Here is an 18,225-nt window from a genome sequence, read left to right as displayed (position 1 = left end):
GCTAAAACCTTTTTTTAGACTAGATCCAATAGAAGCAAGTATTTAGAGTAAGCCAGTTAAGTAGAAAATTGATTCATAAATCGTATGAATTTATGATGGTATGGCTAAATGTTCTATATAGCTAGTAATATTCAACGGAATATCAAAAACCAGGAATATGTAAAATATAAGTTGAATTCGTCAGTATATTTACGGTATATTTTGAAAATGAGGCGGTGTGTTTCGGTATATTTCTGAGGGTCGGACGGTATATTTTATCGATAACTCCGCGGTCACACTGGAAGGTGGGCAAGAAACAATAATAATGCACATTTATTTTGGATATTTACTAAGAATTCGGATAACTAAGCAATAACGCGTAAAAGGGTCTGCAAATATATGCCTGTGTCTCTATGTGAATGGTGTGGTTTTGGTCGAATTCATACGTTGAAACAAAAATTATACATTTTCTCTTTCTGGCTCTTGTGAATCTTTGTACAAGTGTATTAGTGTTGTATACCGAAAATCGTGAAATGTATGTACATATTTACATCATGATGATCCTTATATTGAACCAATTTATAAATAAATAGATTGTTAAGTGGCGAAAAACTATATTTAAAAATATAATAACAATTAGTAGTCACAAATTAGTCTTTGCTTAAAATATGTGACTGTATTCAAGTGTATGGTAATGCGAAAATGTGCCAGTGTGCGTAAAGTGACATACCCTTTACTGGTTTCCGTTTCTTTTCTTTTCTGAATTGCAAGAAATCAAAAGTTATATGTACATCTTAAGACTTATGTAGACTTATGTAGAATGCTGTCAACAACAATGCCAGTTAGCCCTGCTCAAGCACAGACACAAGCAAACGTTGATACTTCAACAAGTGCTTCGTCGGTTGGGATTGGGATCGGGATTGGATCTCCCAAAAGTGATCCTTTTTCCACAGTATCCCCTGGTAAGGGTCCAGCGTACATTATGGTTCTTGCCCCTAATATATTTGGTAATCGTTACAGACCAAACGAAAGCAATGTCAGACGATGCGAGTGAGAAAAACGGAGTACCAAAGAATGGGAAAGATGTCATCGCCGCAAGTGGAAGTGCGAGTGGAGTTGGTAACGGTAGCTCTGGAACAGGCACAGCCGATGGACAACCATCGTCTTCTGTAGGTTCCAGCAGCATCAACTCGTGTCTGATCGCATCTCCAAACAATACCAGTGAGCACTCCAATAGCAGCAATGTATCTGCGGTGGCTGCCCTTGCACAAATGGGTGATAGCGATCTTGGCCAGTCGCAGGAAGAGCATTCGAAGAAAAAAAAGATGATTGTCAAGGATGAAGATGCGGGTAATTTTATTTATTTATGTATTTATTTTTCAATTATTTTTTACGGTTCCAACAGAAAAAGCTTCCAATAAAGCTAAGGGCTTAGGTTCTGGAGCTGGCTCAGGATCGGGACCGGGATCGGGATTGAATGCTACCGTTGCGATCAAAGAGGAACCCGCCGACGTTTTAACTAGCTTGGTGAATGTAAAGAAAGAAGAGAATCACTCACCAAATATGTCACCTGTCGGGTTTGGTTCAATTGGAGGCCGATCCGGGAACACACAGGAGAGTGTGGTAACGACTGGTACGTTCAGAAAAAAAATTTGAATGGTGTCATAAGAACCCGCTTCGAAAGTCAGTTTCTGTGACGTCAACTAAAATTAACCTTATACACAACGTTTGGCCTCATAAACCTTTATATCACTAACTAGGTCTCGTATATTTTAGTTCGTGGCTTGTACCAGACCAGAAAGTTTATTTTAAATGTTTGCCAGAATTAAAATGATTCCCCTCTTGCTCGACGATCTAAATTATTTGTCAGTGCTTTCTGTCTGTTAAAGCTATCTGGCTGAAACCATTCTCTTTGATACAAGCAGTTTTAAGTCTGAACCGTAAGATCGGAAGATGCATAAGACCATCGGAAAAATTTGTCAAAGAGTTCCCATGCCGATCTGGAATAATATCTATAAATAGTTTCAAGCCTTATAGATTTTTATATTGTATACCTTGTAAACTTACATATTGTTAAACAATTATTTCTCTCTCCTAATTTAGTTAAAATGGAACTCAATGTCGGAAGCAGTAGCTCCGAAAAAACGACCACGGCGTTGAACACTGACGAAATGGGAGGAATGGGAGGCATTGTCTGCAATCATTTAAGCTCTGATTTAATGAGCGAAACTTCAAACAGTACGCCCGGATCTAGCGGAGTGGCTTTAAACATGAACGCTCCACATGCCACTCCAGGAGGAGCAGGATGTGTAGTTGGAGTGGGAAATTTAATGGCAGGCAATGGAGGTACATCTATCGGCGTGGGAGTGGGAAATTGCTTGGATTACATGCAACAACAGAATCACATTTTTGTATTTTCCACCCAGCTTGCAAACAAAGGAGCTGAATCAGTTTTAAGCGGGCAATTCCAAACTATAATTGCATACCACTGCACACAGCCAGCGACCAAAAGTTTTCTGGAGGACTTTTTCATGAAAAATCCGATGAAAATGAACAAATTGCAACGGCAAAGCTCGTTAGGTATACCCTGGATGGGTATTGTACCCGGAATCGCTACAACAGGTCCCAATCTTGTATCAAAGTTATCCCAGCAGCCAACGCCACAATCGAAGTCGTCAGGCAGTCTCCAAAAGTCACAGGCGCAGTTCAATCAATCTGATAACAGCAAACGTAATGCTATGAATGCTCCTAGTAGCAATTATGCTGATCAAACCGATACCCTCAATGAGAACGATCTAATGTGCTGGGAGTCAGGAGCGGGAGCGGGTGGCACCGGAAGCGGCTCTGGACCCAACTCTCGAAATAACAACGAAAGCTGCAACGGACCTAATGAGTCGCAAGCAATAAAGCTCTTGGAAGCTGCGGGCGTTGACTTAGGGCAGGGCAAGTCCAACGATTTGAACCTCAGCCACGAGAACAACATCATATCGCTGCAAGGGGTTAAAGTGCCAGACGAGAACCTCACCCCCCAGCAACGGCAGCATCGGGAAGAGCAGCTTGCCAAGATCAAGAAAATGAATCAATTTCTCTTTCCGGAGAACGATACTGGTAGTGGAGCAAATCAAATAATGGGCAATCAGCTGTCTAAGTTGCCAACCGACATGATGATGAGCATGGCTGGTGGAGGCAGTGCGGGTGCCGGTGCCACTATTGTAAATCCGCAAATGCGTCATATGCACTTGCCAGGAAACATGAAGCCTGAACACATAACAGGCCCTGGACTATCCGAAGAAGTACTGCTCCCTGGAGATGTTATGACCGACATGGGAACTGCGATGTGCAATAGCGGTCAAAAAAATAGCCTGCAGTGCGGGCCAGCACCGGGAGTGACACCTGTAACTGGAGCAGGATCGATAAACGTTAACATGCAAGGCCCAAACTCTGGAGCCCCAAATGGCAATTTGATAGGTAATTCATCAGATTTGCTGGGTTCGTTTGGAAACACGAACTGCGGCATAGGCATCATAGGAACTGGGCCAGATATGTCTAAAGGAATGCCAAATCAACTGCAGGATGGGTTATCTCAGGCGCCCCAAGCGGGAATGGCCCAAATGGAGTGGTCCAAAATACAACAGCAATTTTTCGAAGAGCGCTTGAAAGGGGGTAAAGCCAGACCAGGGACAGGACCTTCAGGGCCTCTAATAGCACAAACACATCAGCAGTCTACCGGCAGCAATCAGGTGCGAAACTCCCTCCAAGGACCTCCGCCGCCATATCATTCTACTCAGAGATCGGCTTCGGTTCCGATTGCCACTCAATCTCCAAATCCATCGAGTCCAAACAACTTATCCCTGCCTTCTCCACGAACTACTGGTGCTGCTATGGGTTTACCGGCCAATTCACCCATCATGGAGGGTCCGGGGTCAGTGCCGGTGTCGACCACAACAGCAGCAGCGGTGGCAGCTGCGGCGGTAGCCACGTCGCAAGCAAACACAATGGCGGTGCACTCAGGGTCGAAGAACTGCTTTCAGGCGGACGCGGCCTCGCCATCAAATCAAAACTCGAATCCCAATCGAAATCGAAGTAGCGGCACATCAGGAGTGCTAAATCATCTAAACAGTAATCCGAGCACGCCACTATCTCATCTTTCCCCGAAGGAATTGGACTCGTTTAACCAATCAAATTCTAATTCTGGTAATGAAACATATTTGACTAGAGTAAGGTTTAGGTTTAGGTTTCCATAAATGTATACGATATTCGTTATTTGCCGAATACTTTCCGAATTCCTTCCGTGCATTGGTTCATGTAACTGTATACCAGTATTTTTCTTTATGTATTTTTTCTTATATTCAAAATTCAATTGCAAATTTTACTGAAACTAGCGACCCCTTAAGGCCATATTCTTGATCAGCAACACAAGCCATTAATAATTCTTTAATAAATAGGCAGATCATTTGTCGGAATCCACCGGTTCGAACCAATGCACATTGGACCAGACAGCCAAATTCAAAAAATTAAATTAGAGACTTGATGTTGGGTACAGTTGTACACAGCGTTTTATAGAAAATTCTACTTAACCTACAAAGTTCTAAATGAGAAACGCTTTTACTGGTCGCTTTAAGCACAAAATCGTGTCAAATTTTATAAAAATAATGTTAGATTGAATGGAAACCTTTTTTTTCCACATTATAATGAGAAACGCTTTTATTGGTCGCTTTAAGCACAAAATCGTGTCAAATTTTATTTTAATATTGTTAGATTGAATGGAAACCCTTTTTGTTAGATTTGGTTTAGTTTTTAGTTTTAGCTACCATATAATTATCAGTTGTGACTATCTATCTTTTGCTTCCCACTTTTGTTACTCTTTTTTACACAAGCTGTTTCCAACAATATATTTCCAGGAGATAATATGAAAAATAGACGACCTAGCCCACATCGTCCACGTTCTCCAGGAAATTGTCTTATAGATGCAAGTATTGAAACCCGATTTGCAGCTTCTAGTCCTGGCGTGAATTTTAATCCACATCCACATATGCAAAGCAATACAAATACAGCATTGAATGCCTACAAAGTATCCTCTTCAAATATTGCCATGGAGGTAATTTCCGATTTGTTTAATTTTTGCATTCAATTTTGAAATACTTTTTTTTATTTTATTTTAGCGACAAAATTCTGCGCCTGGTGGTCAGGTGCAATTTAATCGGCGTTCTGATAATATTCCACTGAATCCGAACAGTGGTAATCGCCCGCCACCAAATAAAATGGCTCAGAACTTTGATCCAATATCGTCATTAGCACAGATGTCCCAGCAGCTTACTAGCTGTGTTTCTAGCATGGGAAGTCCTGCCGGTGCTGGTGGGATGAATATGATGGGCGGAGCCGGACCAGGACCAGGACCGGTTGATATAAATATTGATCATAGTATGATGTCCGGCATAGATTCAACTGGCATGGATGCCATGAATGCTCAAAACAGTTGTCATCCCATGAATCCCTTGATGAATCCGATGGGTCAACGTATGCTGAATCCGAAAATGTGCATTCCAGGTGCCCCTCCTGGATTTAACCCGAATTCTCCCAATGGTGTTATCCGGGAGGGTTTAGGGCCTGGCCCTGCCACTGGACCAGTCCCGTCACAAGGTAATGCTCCGAATTTCCATGGCATTCTACCACCTGGTGCGCGCTTAATGGGTCGAATGCCAGTCAATTTTGGATCAAACTTTAATCCAAATATACAGGTAAAGGCTAGTACACCAAATACCATACAGTACATGCCAGTCAGACCACAGAACGCAAACAATAACAATAATAATGGAGTAGGTAATGTTCGAATGCCACCTAGCCTGGAGTTCTTGCAGAGATACGCAAACCCGCAAATGGCTGCAGGTGGTAATGTTCCACCATCAATCTGTCCTCCACTGGGAAGTGATGGTGGAATGATTGTTGGACCAGGAGCAGGACCCATGCTTATGAACACCTCCACCGAGCAGCAGCAGCAGCAAAACAAGATGGCAAACAATCCAGGTAATCCTGGAAACGGCATGGGCTTTTTCCAAAATTGCAATCAATTAAGCGTCATGGAGGAAGATGCAACGCTGGCAGGTCATGATATGGGAATGGGAATTGGGCAACAGTCGATGATACGCGGCATGCGCCCACATGGAATGCGCCAACACGGAATGGGCCCCCGTTTACAAGCCCCCGTCGGCAACTTAATTAATAGACAGCAGATTCAGTTCACACACACAGCAGATGGGCAGCTTGATTGCGGAGGCGACCCCACTGCTATTTTTAATAACGCACCATGTAATAGTTCTGGACCCGGTCCCGGTATGTTTTCATCATCACAACAATCCAATCAGACAAAACCTCTGCACCTGAAGTCGATGACTAGTGGGATGTGCCAAAATCCAACGGGTGTAGGTGTCGGTGTTGGCTCTACACCGGTACAAGCTCAAATACAGGCACAGGGTCAGGGCCAGTCTATAATCGGGCCCAGCAACAATAACATAATGTCAGGTGCCAGTAATAGCACATCCAATGGCGCGACTGGCGTTAATTTTGTTGGTCCCTCTTCAAACGATCTAAAGTATGCACAGCAATATCACAGCTTCCAGCAACAGCTTTACGCAACCAACACAAGGAGTCAGCAACAACAGCAGATGCAGCAGCAGCAAGGCAACATGATAGCGATGCCACCTAACTTGTCACCCAATCCGGCATTTTTTGTGAATAAATAAGAGTTTTCAGAGCCTGTTTACCTACAACTACTACGCAACTGCAGTCCTTGCCATGATTCAGATACTAGTCTCCATTATCAAGCATCCATCTCTAAATAAGGTTTTCGTTAAGCTTATTATCGTAGATGTTTTAGATGGGGAGCAACAATTGAAAGAAACATTCTGAATACCAAACAGAGATGTATCCCATCCGTATATTGTGCATGTATTTTACGGACTATGTAAGAATCGACTTGCGAGCCAATGATTGGCTATCGATCTATCAGTTATTCAAATGCAGCTGTCTTTGTATTTTTATTTGAAAGCTGCTCTCTGTGTTAAATGCAATTAAGAAAATCTATGTAAAAATCTAATATAAACAAATTACTCTCAACTCTATTATATCAAATTTTAAGATGACTGTAAATTCTTCCATTAAAAAGATAATTAACGCAACTAAACTTGTCCAACAATCTGTGTCATGATAAATTTTATTTTGAAAATTGCCATTGCAGTAGAATGGAAATGGAAACATGTTTCTAACAAATATTCTGTTTATTTCAATGCTGGGTGAACGTGAGAATTACCATCAAAATCAAATTAATATCTTATACCTCTTATCGGGTTAAATCAAACACGATTAAAGGAATAAACATAAACTAGAACGAAAGCTATCTGCGGAGCTGAAGATCGATTTCTCGTTAACAACAGCTTTTGCAAAACCTTTTTTTTTGATTTTCGGAGTCCGGCTCCAATTTGAAATAGACTTGATCTTCCTATGTAGCATTCAAAATTGCATAACATTTCAAATAGTCCCGTCCAACATTATTCTTGATATCTTTTTGTTTTTATAGACGACGAAAGAATGTCGACGATTCTGTAGAAAATCCTTCTGCTTTGTTTGTTTGTAAAGATACATACTCTTCGCCACCCTTTAACAAACAAATGTTCAATTTTATATATGTACATATCTATTTAATATTTCAATATTCTTGGCTGCGTTCGTTGTTTTTTAAAGAACATGAAAAAACTTAAATTTAGAATTTATTTATTTATTTTTTAACGGAGTATAATCATGTACTACATAATGTAACTTTATACTTTTCTTAAGTATACACTTAAAATTTTAGTTTTATTATAAAAGTTGTTTTCTTAAATTTTATTTTAAAATGTGTCTTATTGTGTTGTGTTGTGTTGTGTTTCCGGATTGAGTATAAAAATAGAGAGTTATGTAATATTGTATATTAATCTCACAATGTGAGAGATACATTTTTTATAGTTGGAGTGTTTCGAAGTGGCTCTTAAAAACTATGGCATATCATGCATATGGCATAACATTTACAGCAGCAGCATTCGCATTTTTCATACCAATATGAGATGTTTTCTTGCGAAGGTTTGACTCTATGACTTGACTTGACTATTATGGGAAATTAGAGATCTTTGAGATCTAGGGGTACATCTGATGATAGTCCAATGAAAAGTTCTGCCATAAAAGTTGACCGATTTTGACTTAATCATACTTAACAAGTATGATTTTCGATTTTCGACTTTCGATTATGACTCAGGAAAAGTGGGCTGGGCAGGGAAGAGTGGACTAATCATGCAGATGCGAAATGGGAGACGATCAACAGAATACGGCGGGAACCGGATAGCGATTTCTGACATTGCAGAATAGAAAAACAAAAAATATTCTATACCCACATTTATTGCATATTTAAAATTATATAATATGTATGTATGTATGTATGTATGTAATATGTATTATATAATATTCAGATGCTATCGCTTGGGAGAGCGGTTATAGAATCCGGTTATAACGACTATATATAACGGCTATTGCGACAAGCCGAAAAAACAACAGCGCAATAATGCAAAAAAAAGACGCATTTAGAAATGTATGTATTTATCAGTGATCAGCACCGATTTCAAAAGAAGAACTGGATGAATATGTTCTTATTGACAATGGTGTGGCGATTTGTGAGGAACCTTCCGAAGACAACATTGTTAAAAATATATTAGATGACGGACAGGACAGCGACGATAACGTTGAAGATCAAAATGGAAATGTGTCAGCACTTAGCGTTATTGAGGCATTAAGGCTGCGGAAATTCGGAATAGATTTGTCCATTCAAATTTTAATGACGAGAGCTTAAGGCACAGCATGTCTCGTTTAAATAATACTGTGCGCGACTGTTTCTACATGTCAAAAACTACTGATAAACAATCAAAAATTACTGATTATTTAAATTCAGAATAAAAGGAAAAACCGCATACAGAAATTCATCTTGTTATATTATGCCTTTGAATATGCATTATATGTACATACATATGTATGTACCCGCCTTTTTATGAAAAAATCTTGTTATTGAATTAAATTTTTTGTTTTGATTAAAAAATTAATTAGTTTTATTCTCAAACCTATTACAAACATGGCAACCATAAAATAAAATCGTATAATCGTCGGTCCCTTGAGTGTATTCACTTTGCATTTCACTTGCTACGCCTTCTTATTTTACCACAGCAATGTAAATGTATAAAAAAGAATATCGTAATTTCCTTGGGTTTTTGTTCCTGTTTTTGACGAGTTTGAGCGGAGAATGGACCAGTAGCAGCTTAGTGGGACCTTTTGACACGACATTTAAATACGCGGTGATATGGAATTTAATGTCAGGAAGCGGAGGAAGGTATTGATTATCACTATGAGAAAGCTAGCAGTATATAGGGGTAGAGGGAGGAGTAATGTCTTTGAGAAACGACGGAAATAAAAACTGACCTACTATGAGATATATATATATCAGATCAAGGATATATATACTTTATGGGGACGGAAAGGACATTCATTTACACAATGTTAGTACGAGTCTGCCCTTTGCTCTTTGAGTAGCGTATAACGCTATCTTTGAGAAACGACGGAAATGAAAACTGACCTACTATGAGAGTTTGATATATATCAGATCAAGGCTATATATACTTTATGGGGACGGAAAGGACTTTCATTTACACAATGTTAGTACGAGTCTGCCCTTTGCTCTTTGAGTAGCGTATAACGCAATCGGAATTCCTCTAGTTACCTCATCTGATTGTATTGGTGAGGGTGGGGTGGGTTCTGCAAGTGAAAGAAAACAAAATGGTTGGCCAAGCTCTCGGCCGATACAATAAAATCCACCCTCAGCTTGCGTAAGTTTGGCAACGTAAAAAAAAAGAAATAAAGAAAAGTAGACAATCGACAAATGGGACAACTCTCCTCTCTCGAGTACAAAATGGTGTAGAGAAAAAATGAAAATATGAAAAAGCCCTGAGACTTTTTCGTTTGGCCAGTTAGGAAGAAAAGTTTTCCTTGTTCTGGCTATCTACTGGTTTTTGTACATTTCCATAAAATAATTCTCTTAGAAAATTTCATCGACTTGGACTTGCACGTAAAGGATTACCACAGTTGATTACTACATTTCTCTAAGCTAACTTAGGTGTGAATAAATAAAAAATTTAGAATAAACTAAATGTTAACAACCTGGATTTCAGACTGCCGTATGTCTGGACGCTTACCATTGCATCTATGCATATCAACACAATAAATTCAGAATATAATAATTGCGGTCACTTTGGATAAAATCATTGAAAAATATTATCCATGTTGTTGCTAGCGAATCTATTCGATTGTGCCCGAGACAGAATTTCAATGGATCATTAAATCATTAACAGGAAAATTACTCACTTAACTAACTTAACACTATACTGCCATGCCATTCCACTGGTTAAGATTCTATGTTTATGTTATTCAAAGTTCATTGCTATCCACATTATCGTAAACAATTAAAAGTTTTTAACAACTCGGTAAGAAAAGATTTTCCGGTCATTTAGCAGACTTGCAAATGCCACAATACCGCAATGCCGCCGGCTCTCCATGCTGAACAAATATACATATGTAGATGTATGTACATAGGTGTGTATCGTGCATCCGTAATCAATTTTTGCAATAACAATCAACTGCTATGGCTCAGCGTCAAACTCTAAATGAGCCTAAGCGAGCTTTCCTGGCATGGACAGAATATGTGTGCTAAAACCAGCCGAGAGTGGCCATATGTGAGAGAGAATGTGTGTTGAGGTTGCGCGCCTAGCAACTGGGGGTGAAAGAGGGGAGCAGCAACAGCAACGACAAGGACTGTGCTAAAGGGTTTTTGGGCCACACCATGCACGGGCTAAGGCTAAGGCCCTTGGGCACTGATGGGTTCGATGGGCATGCATATGCTGAGTTGGTTGAGAGGATACACGCAACCGGTCTGACCAGTTTACCGGTTCTAATTCAGATTGCTGAAGGTCGGGCATTTATGCAAATTTGAAGCAACTGACCTAACCCTAGCCCTCTTATGGGTTCTCTAGTGTCCGTTGGGCTGTATTAGCCGGGTTGTGGACGATATGAAGCTGACGTGACGTGACGGTGCCGTCCAGCGAACACTAACAAATAAAATTTGAATACTTGCGCGGTGAGATTTCCGTGCTGTCAGGGTCCTGCTTGTCCTGAGATCGCTATGGATAGGGTAAGCGTGAGAAAACCAGTTTTCCAGATGTTCCTCTACCCTTTGGTCAGATCGTCCAGTGTCCGGTAACGGTCCATGACTCTGGTCCCGTGAGCGCAGCTGCAGGATAGGTTCCTTACCACAGCACCACGCGGAGAAATTCAAGGGTTGGTGCGGTCTACTTGGAATTCGAGATATAAAACTGATCATTTGCATATGAATCTTGGCGATCCTAAGAAGCGCTTAGATGATATTTACCATCCCCAATGAAAGTAATGTACCTATTTGTGTGTATTGTAACCTGTGAGCGCTCCAGACGTTTCACACTGACACTTAATGCAGACCTTTTCAATATTCCGCATACGCACTAGTATAATATGACTAAGCACTAACGAACAGTATCTCGATTACCTAATAATTTGTGCATTTTTCGTGGAGTGTACATAAATATGTACTTGTACTTGTCCAGATACAAATGCGCAACCATTCTTTGTCGGGTGTATACAATTATGCGCGACTGTACCCAGGACATCATTAGCGATGACTTCTTTCGTTCTGTAGCGCCATCCCGTTTGTACCCACGCCATTACCATCCCTCATCACCATCTTGCACCATCGTTTTCCATCCTACTCCCACTCCCGCTGCCATTTCTTTCCATCCACGCCATTTCTCGCACAAGTTGCTGATTTAAAAATTTAATGCCTCGCGGCTATTAATGGAGGAAAATGCTTGCGTAATAAAACAAAACGGCATTGTGGATCAAGGGAAGAAGGGTGGTGAGAGTGCCACTGCCCGACCGGGTGGTTGTATGTTGAGATTGGATGCCTGACCGGACCGACAGAAAATGGGAGGCAGAAAAGACGATAGAAGGGGAGGCGAGAAAAATCAAAAGAAAAGAAATAAATATGGCGCGTGTTTTGCAAAATAAGAAATTTTAAATTCAAATATTGATGATGACGATGACGGCACGGCACGGCTCGCACTTACCCTAGAAGCAGCACGGTCATCATCCAGCTCCCAGCCCCCCTCGCAGCAGGAACGTCTACAAGAACTGGCGTAGGACTGTATGGCGATGGAAACCGACTTTCCTTGACTGCCCATTTTGTGGGGAGGGGGTTTTTGTGATGCGAAGGTTTCAGATTGACGGCGAAGATAGGGTGGGCAGTAGTGGGTTGGCGAGGGTGTCCGGGCAGTCCAAGTCGCTCAATTTTCCTCCTTTCGGTTCTCAAATCGTACTTGCTATCTGGCCTTGCGTTTGGTGGTTGGTTTTCATCTTATTTATTTAAATTTTTTTTCCCCTTGCTTATAAAACGCCAACGGAATACTTGTAAATACGGACAACCTGTGCGATAGACAGCCCAACACAGCCGGTTTTACAATTCAATTCGAGTTTGCCCGTCTTCAAACAAATTTTATAAATTTGGCTAGAGAATAATAAAAATAACACAATAAAATACATAATAATGTTTAATTGTAGAATGATATTGAAGAACGCTTGTTAAGTTTGGGTGTCTTAGGACTAATCGTTTCTTTCGCCATACTTCCGACCATTTCATATACATAAATAACTTCCATATCTATGTAATAGATAGATCTATGTAAACATGAAAAATATGTTTATAAAATTAATTCACAATGGCGCAAAAATTGCATTCTCTGCAAAAAATATGTGTTGACGAATCAATCTTTCAAATATTTCATATTTCGATTCTTCCATGCTGTCCCATTCAACAGGATTTAAATTTTGTGAGGCCCATCCATATCCATCCCCCACGCTTATTGTGAACCCCTTTCTGCTAACGGGTTTATTCGGACTGTGTCGCATTTTGGTTTAGCTGCTCCGTCGTCCTCACCCCCGTAATTCTTCAACTTTTAAGTACTTTTACGCGAAGAGAAAAATTTATTCAATAAACTTGGCTTGGCACTTGCAAAACAATAGCAATGAAAGGGCCGAGGGCTGCATTTAAATACGCAATTTCCCCACGTAAAATTTTACCATCACCTGAATACTGACTCCTGTTGAAATTGCAGAATACCTTCCGCTTTTTGCTTTTCGTAAGCATCCCAGAATTGTATAGTATAACTTGTAGTCAGCACTCGCACCCATACCATAAAACTGACACTACCGTTCTTTATGGCTCTTTTTTGAAAGCCTAAGCCTAGTATTTTACCGAAGTAAAAGTTGCAGTATGTTCTTGTTGAACGCTATCTTGTTTTTTGATAAATAAAAAAAAAATAACTATAAAAACGCAAGATATAAGGACAAGTTTCTCATATAATAACTTGTGTAAACAGACCAAGTTCGTTTATAATTTTACCTATACCCACAAACTGTAGGTCCTGATTACACACGGATTGAAGAAAAATCGAAAAGAAATCATATTAAAATGAGTTAAATATTCGCAGCTAATCGTTTTGGGTTTGATTTAACAAATTTGTATTTAAATTAAAATATAACCTTAAATAAAAATAAGTCCTAGAGTCCAACGTATTGGACAAAATGTATAGCAATTTAGATTTATGTATATTGTATGCCAATAAACAATATTGTCCTAATAAATACCAAATGCGCCAACACTATGCCATAATGATCGTTAGAATTTTGAAGCGAGCGCCTCATTTTAACGATCGAGCGTCCTTTATTCTCTTGGATAAATTAAGCATACCAATAAGCCATTGTGGTTCTCCAGGGCAACAAGCCACTTTTTTCCATTGTTGATAATATTGTTGTTGGAGTATCGCAGAAAATAAAATTAATTTTAGACTTATAAATCTATATAAGGTATCAATTAGATAGATAAACAAGTTCTGTGTCAGAATAAGAGGTCGCCCCTACATGAAAAGTAATACCATACCCATTTTTCACAATTGGAGCAACAAACTTAAAGCGTAAAAAAACTTTAGACTTGGTGCAGAACGCTTATATATATATGTATGTCCCATGGGGTCATACGGACAGATTGATTTCTATTTTATTTGTAGTTAAATTAAAATTTTTTCATTATAGTTACAGATTTTTTTTTCTCCAAATAAATGAAAATCATGAATCAATTAATGCTGACGAGACATTTTTTCATTCGGCATTTCATTAAAGCCTTTCCGGCCCCATATATATCCTTGATCAGCATCGATAGCCGAGTCGATATAGCCTTGTCAGTCTTCCCATCTTGTTTGACGGCTACTTCTCAGAGACTATAAAATAATAATATAATATAATAATATAAATATATAATATCCATACTCCTGTGATATCACACTGAATCGAGTTTGTTTTAAAATTAGCCACGGTTCACTTACTTGGGAACAATTTATAGCCAGAGATGCAAGGCTGTTGTTCATATTTTAGCTGTAGCATACAAAAATAAGCAAATTAAAAAAATATTAAATTGAAAAAACAAGTAAAATCAAACACACACACCCACCTCTCTCAAGCCATCGTTCCTCTTACCACCTGCCCGCTGGCCAACTCTTCAAAACCCTCTCCAACTTGAACAAAATTCCTTATTGGGCTTCGGCGTTAGGAGATCCGTAACTCCCACCTCGGGAGCCTCAAACATAATAGGATCCGCCTCAAACTCTGCGGGGTGGGTCACGTAAGACATACTGAAGAATTACGTAGGCCTTTCTGAAAATGGCGGCTTCGTCTGATTCAAATTAATTTTTGGATATTGTCCAATTCGTTGAGCACCCTTCGCGCGATTGTGTCCAACTCCAGCTGGTTCACAGACGGATACCGAGCTACATATGTCCCATGTGAGCTCATCGAATTTCATGTTGTGTAACTGCTCGATGATCCTGTCCACTTGCTTTTTTTTGTCGGCCAGGTTGCTCCAGAGATGCATCTTATCCCATAGAACGGGGTAGTCGCCGCCAGCACGCGTCCTAGCTTAGAGATTGGCTCGTGGTTCATTGGTTCGTGAAAAAGGAATTTCTCTCTTTCCCCTTACTGGAAATTTAAGGGGTGCAACGGAAAATTGCCCTTATGGACATTTTATTTCCAGTTCTGTATACACACTCTCTTACAGAGTATATATATAAAGAGGGAATTTCCTTCAAGAGAAAAAGCTCCTGCAAAGTCGAGATGGTCAAAAAACGAGTTCCATATACTAATACATCCATGTATTTCACATATTAAACATGTGAGATACAATACCAAAATAAATCGGCAAATCATTTTTTTTTCAGAAACATTAAATTTATTACATTTTTTTTTCCAATTTGCATGATTATTTTACAAAAATATATAATTAGGCAAAGTTTTGTAATTGACATGTTTGTTTGGACTTTTTTTAAAAATTAGATTAAAAATAAGGTATACAGATATGTATAGAGATATTTGTATAGAGAAATTGACTATTAAACGTTCTTTATTGATCCAAAAAAATAAAAAAAATGCACCGGATTCAAGTTCAACATTGACACAATATTGTGAAGCATTTAGACATCGTAAAATCGTGTTCTTGGGTAGGCTTAATTTTAAAGGATTTTTCTTTTATTTGAAGAACATGACGAAATCTTAACTCGTGCAGAAGTCATTAAATTAGCAAGCTTAAACGGCCGAATGTTCCACTGTGCGTTGTTCGTTCCACTGAGCGTGTGCGTGGCAGACGATTCTTCTGCCTTTTAGACTAGGCGGGCATCTTTCTTCCTGAAATCCTGAGGCAGCTAAACAGCCCGGGACTTGGGTATAGTTTTGGTCTGAACTACAGCGTCGATGTTTTCCTGTACCGTTTTCAAATATAAGGGACTGAAGACTCTATCCTTCAAGTCCAGTATAAAACCGTAACGGGTGATAAAATAAACTTATATTATGATGTCGTCCATGATATCAGTTACAATAAATTAGTGCTTTAGGTTCGTCTTCGCAGTTATAACTTTGTAATTTTGCCCATTATCTGCGCGTCTTTACTTGTAGCTGTTTGTAGTTCTATCCCAATCAGAGGCTCCATATTTCCCTTAACTAAACCCCTTCCAATTATTCAATGAGTAGTCTGGTACCGTTTGGTCAATGTTCCCTTGGACAAACGAGACAATTGCGATTGACACGACGCACGAATACCCTACAGAAGCAACATTAATTAATTAAAATTATGTTTAGCAAAATTAGCATATTAGGGATATATAAAATATTACTTTTTTTGTATTGTGGGCAATTCTATCGTAAAAAGTAAACTAATACAAACAAGCAGACTCAAAATCTCAGCTGCACGTGTAGAACGAGAGAGCGTCTTGCTCAAGACGAATTTAGTAAAGGCTGACGTTGTCTGTCTTTCAAGGAACTTCCGAACGTTTGCTACATCTCATTTATGCAACAAAAAATCAGCCCAAAATTGAATGTGCGATGACCTCATAATGAGTTAAATATTCTCAGAGCAGATGCTAGCAAAATATTATTATTATACATATATTCAAAATTACATTAAATAACATTTTTATACATAAATATAATATCAATATTTATTAAGGCAGAGTTGCTGAATAATGCCCAACGATGACGCAAAACATTTTTTTATATAATAGATACATATAATTAACAGGATTTCCTTTTATTAGAGTCTCATAAGTATTCAAATTCAAAATATTCAAGAAAAATCGTTAGATTTGCTATTACATTCCGAATCCTTACTGTAAAGGATTTTACAGCATACTCTATTGGGCAGAAGCTGAACCTTAGTTTTTCACACATTTCAGCTTTTGTTGAGTGACAAACCCATAATTTACATGTGGCGGCGAGCTTTTGTCAGTTATCAATTATATTATGTACATTTTACATTTAAATTAAAAGAAGAAGAGCTGGTTACACTTTTAGCGTAATCACCGTATCATTTATCGTCATTCCTTGCGGACCAGCCCGCCAATTCAAAATGAAAATGCAGAATAATTTTTCTCTGAGCGTATTCTTAGTTACACAGAACTATATCAATTGAGTTTTTCTTGAAGTGATCTTGATGCTGAAATGCTGCAATTGCCAACAGCTGACGCAGCCCGATTTGGTTATCGGAACGTTGCACAGTGGGCGAAACGGCCGAACTGACTACTACGGATCTAAAATCAACGAGGGAGAACGTTCAGAGTTGCTGCGGACACCGCAACTCTACAGTTATACCCGATACTAAGTCAGTATGGCTCTCCTCCGGCAGACGCCGCTAATATTAAACGACACGACAAAGAGTGCGTGCGAGAGAGACAGAAAATCAATCTGAGCGTGACGTCGGGCGCTGCGTAGCCACTGAAAATTCATTTGTTCCTTTTGGCTATAAAAATGATCTGATCTGATCCAAATTCAGGAATCTGATAGATATGGTCGTTATTAATGATTCTGAGTTTTTAGTTTTCTCGAATCTGCAATATTGTGGATGCCACAGATTTTCGCCCTTTGTGGGGGCGGAAGTGGGCGGGGCAAAGTTTTGAAATATTCTTGTAGCAGTGACATATCACAGAAGTCTGGATCCAAAACATCGTTGCTCTAGCTCTTATAGTCTTTGAGCACTAGGCGCTAATAGGGACGGACAGATGTGGATGTGTGTAACGTCCAGAAGGAATCGTTTCCGACCCCATAAAGTATATATATTCTTGATCAGCATCAATAGCCGAGTCGATTGAGCCATGTCTGTCTGTCCGTCCCTATCAGCGCCTAGTGCTCAAAGACTATAAGAGCTAGAGCAACCAAATTTTGTATGCTGTTAGATCTCACTGTTACAAGTGTATTCAAAATTTGTGACTCTTTAACAGATTATGGTTTCGTTTATACCAGATACTAAAAGATTATAAAGATACTAGGGGACCAGCACCCTAAGCACTCGCATTGCTCGTGTTCCAACCCATCTCACTTACTTAATTAACTAAAAAAAATAGGCTCGATGGACCGCAATTTTTCAAGCATTGTATCTATAAGATACATCTGTAAGATACATTTTTATCTGTGAGATACATTTGTGTATATGAGATACATTTTTATCTGTGAAAATATATCGGGCCATGGAGAAAGAGAGGACGACCCAAAACTATTTTA

At 39.3% G+C, this 18,225-nt stretch overlaps 1 protein-coding gene and 1 long non-coding RNA gene across 5 annotated transcripts; one reads left to right on the top strand and one right to left on the bottom strand.

Annotated features, from left to right (window-relative positions):
- The first annotated feature begins 244 nt into the window (after positions 1–244).
- lgs (BCL9 domain-containing protein legless) lies at positions 245–7,159 on the top strand. 4 transcript variants are annotated; one of them, XM_015188794.2, is made up of 7 exons: positions 245–514; positions 751–941; positions 1,000–1,329; positions 1,385–1,612; positions 2,083–4,173; positions 4,881–5,077; positions 5,142–7,159. In XM_015188794.2, the coding sequence occupies exons 1-7, from the start codon at positions 399–401 to the stop codon at positions 6,717–6,719; spliced, it is 4,731 nt and encodes a 1,576-aa protein (XP_015044280.1). In that variant the 5' UTR covers positions 245–398; the 3' UTR covers positions 6,720–7,159. The 4 variants fall into 4 exon arrangements, with proteins under 4 accessions (XP_015044280.1, XP_033237081.1, XP_001382224.1 ...); XM_033381190.1 differs by lacking the exon at positions 751–941 and having other exon boundaries at positions 5,142–6,719; XM_001382187.4 differs by having other exon boundaries at positions 245–941; positions 5,142–6,719.
- A 6,981-nt stretch (positions 7,160–14,140) lies between these two features.
- LOC117184350 (uncharacterized) lies at positions 14,141–15,102 on the bottom strand. The gene is made up of 3 exons (XR_004469652.1): positions 14,636–15,102; positions 14,511–14,559; positions 14,141–14,405 (listed from the first exon to the last, which is right to left on the bottom strand). It is a non-coding gene; the product is annotated as an uncharacterized lncRNA (long non-coding RNA).
- Positions 15,103–18,225: the final 3,123 nt, after the last annotated feature.

Source organism: Drosophila pseudoobscura, chromosome 5 (assembly GCF_009870125.1).
Source record: "Drosophila pseudoobscura strain MV-25-SWS-2005 chromosome 5, UCI_Dpse_MV25, whole genome shotgun sequence".
NCBI lineage: Eukaryota > Metazoa > Arthropoda > Insecta > Diptera > Drosophilidae > Drosophila > Drosophila pseudoobscura.
The sequence above is the reverse complement of the archived record's forward strand: the minus strand, read 5'-3'. Positions and strand labels throughout refer to the sequence as shown.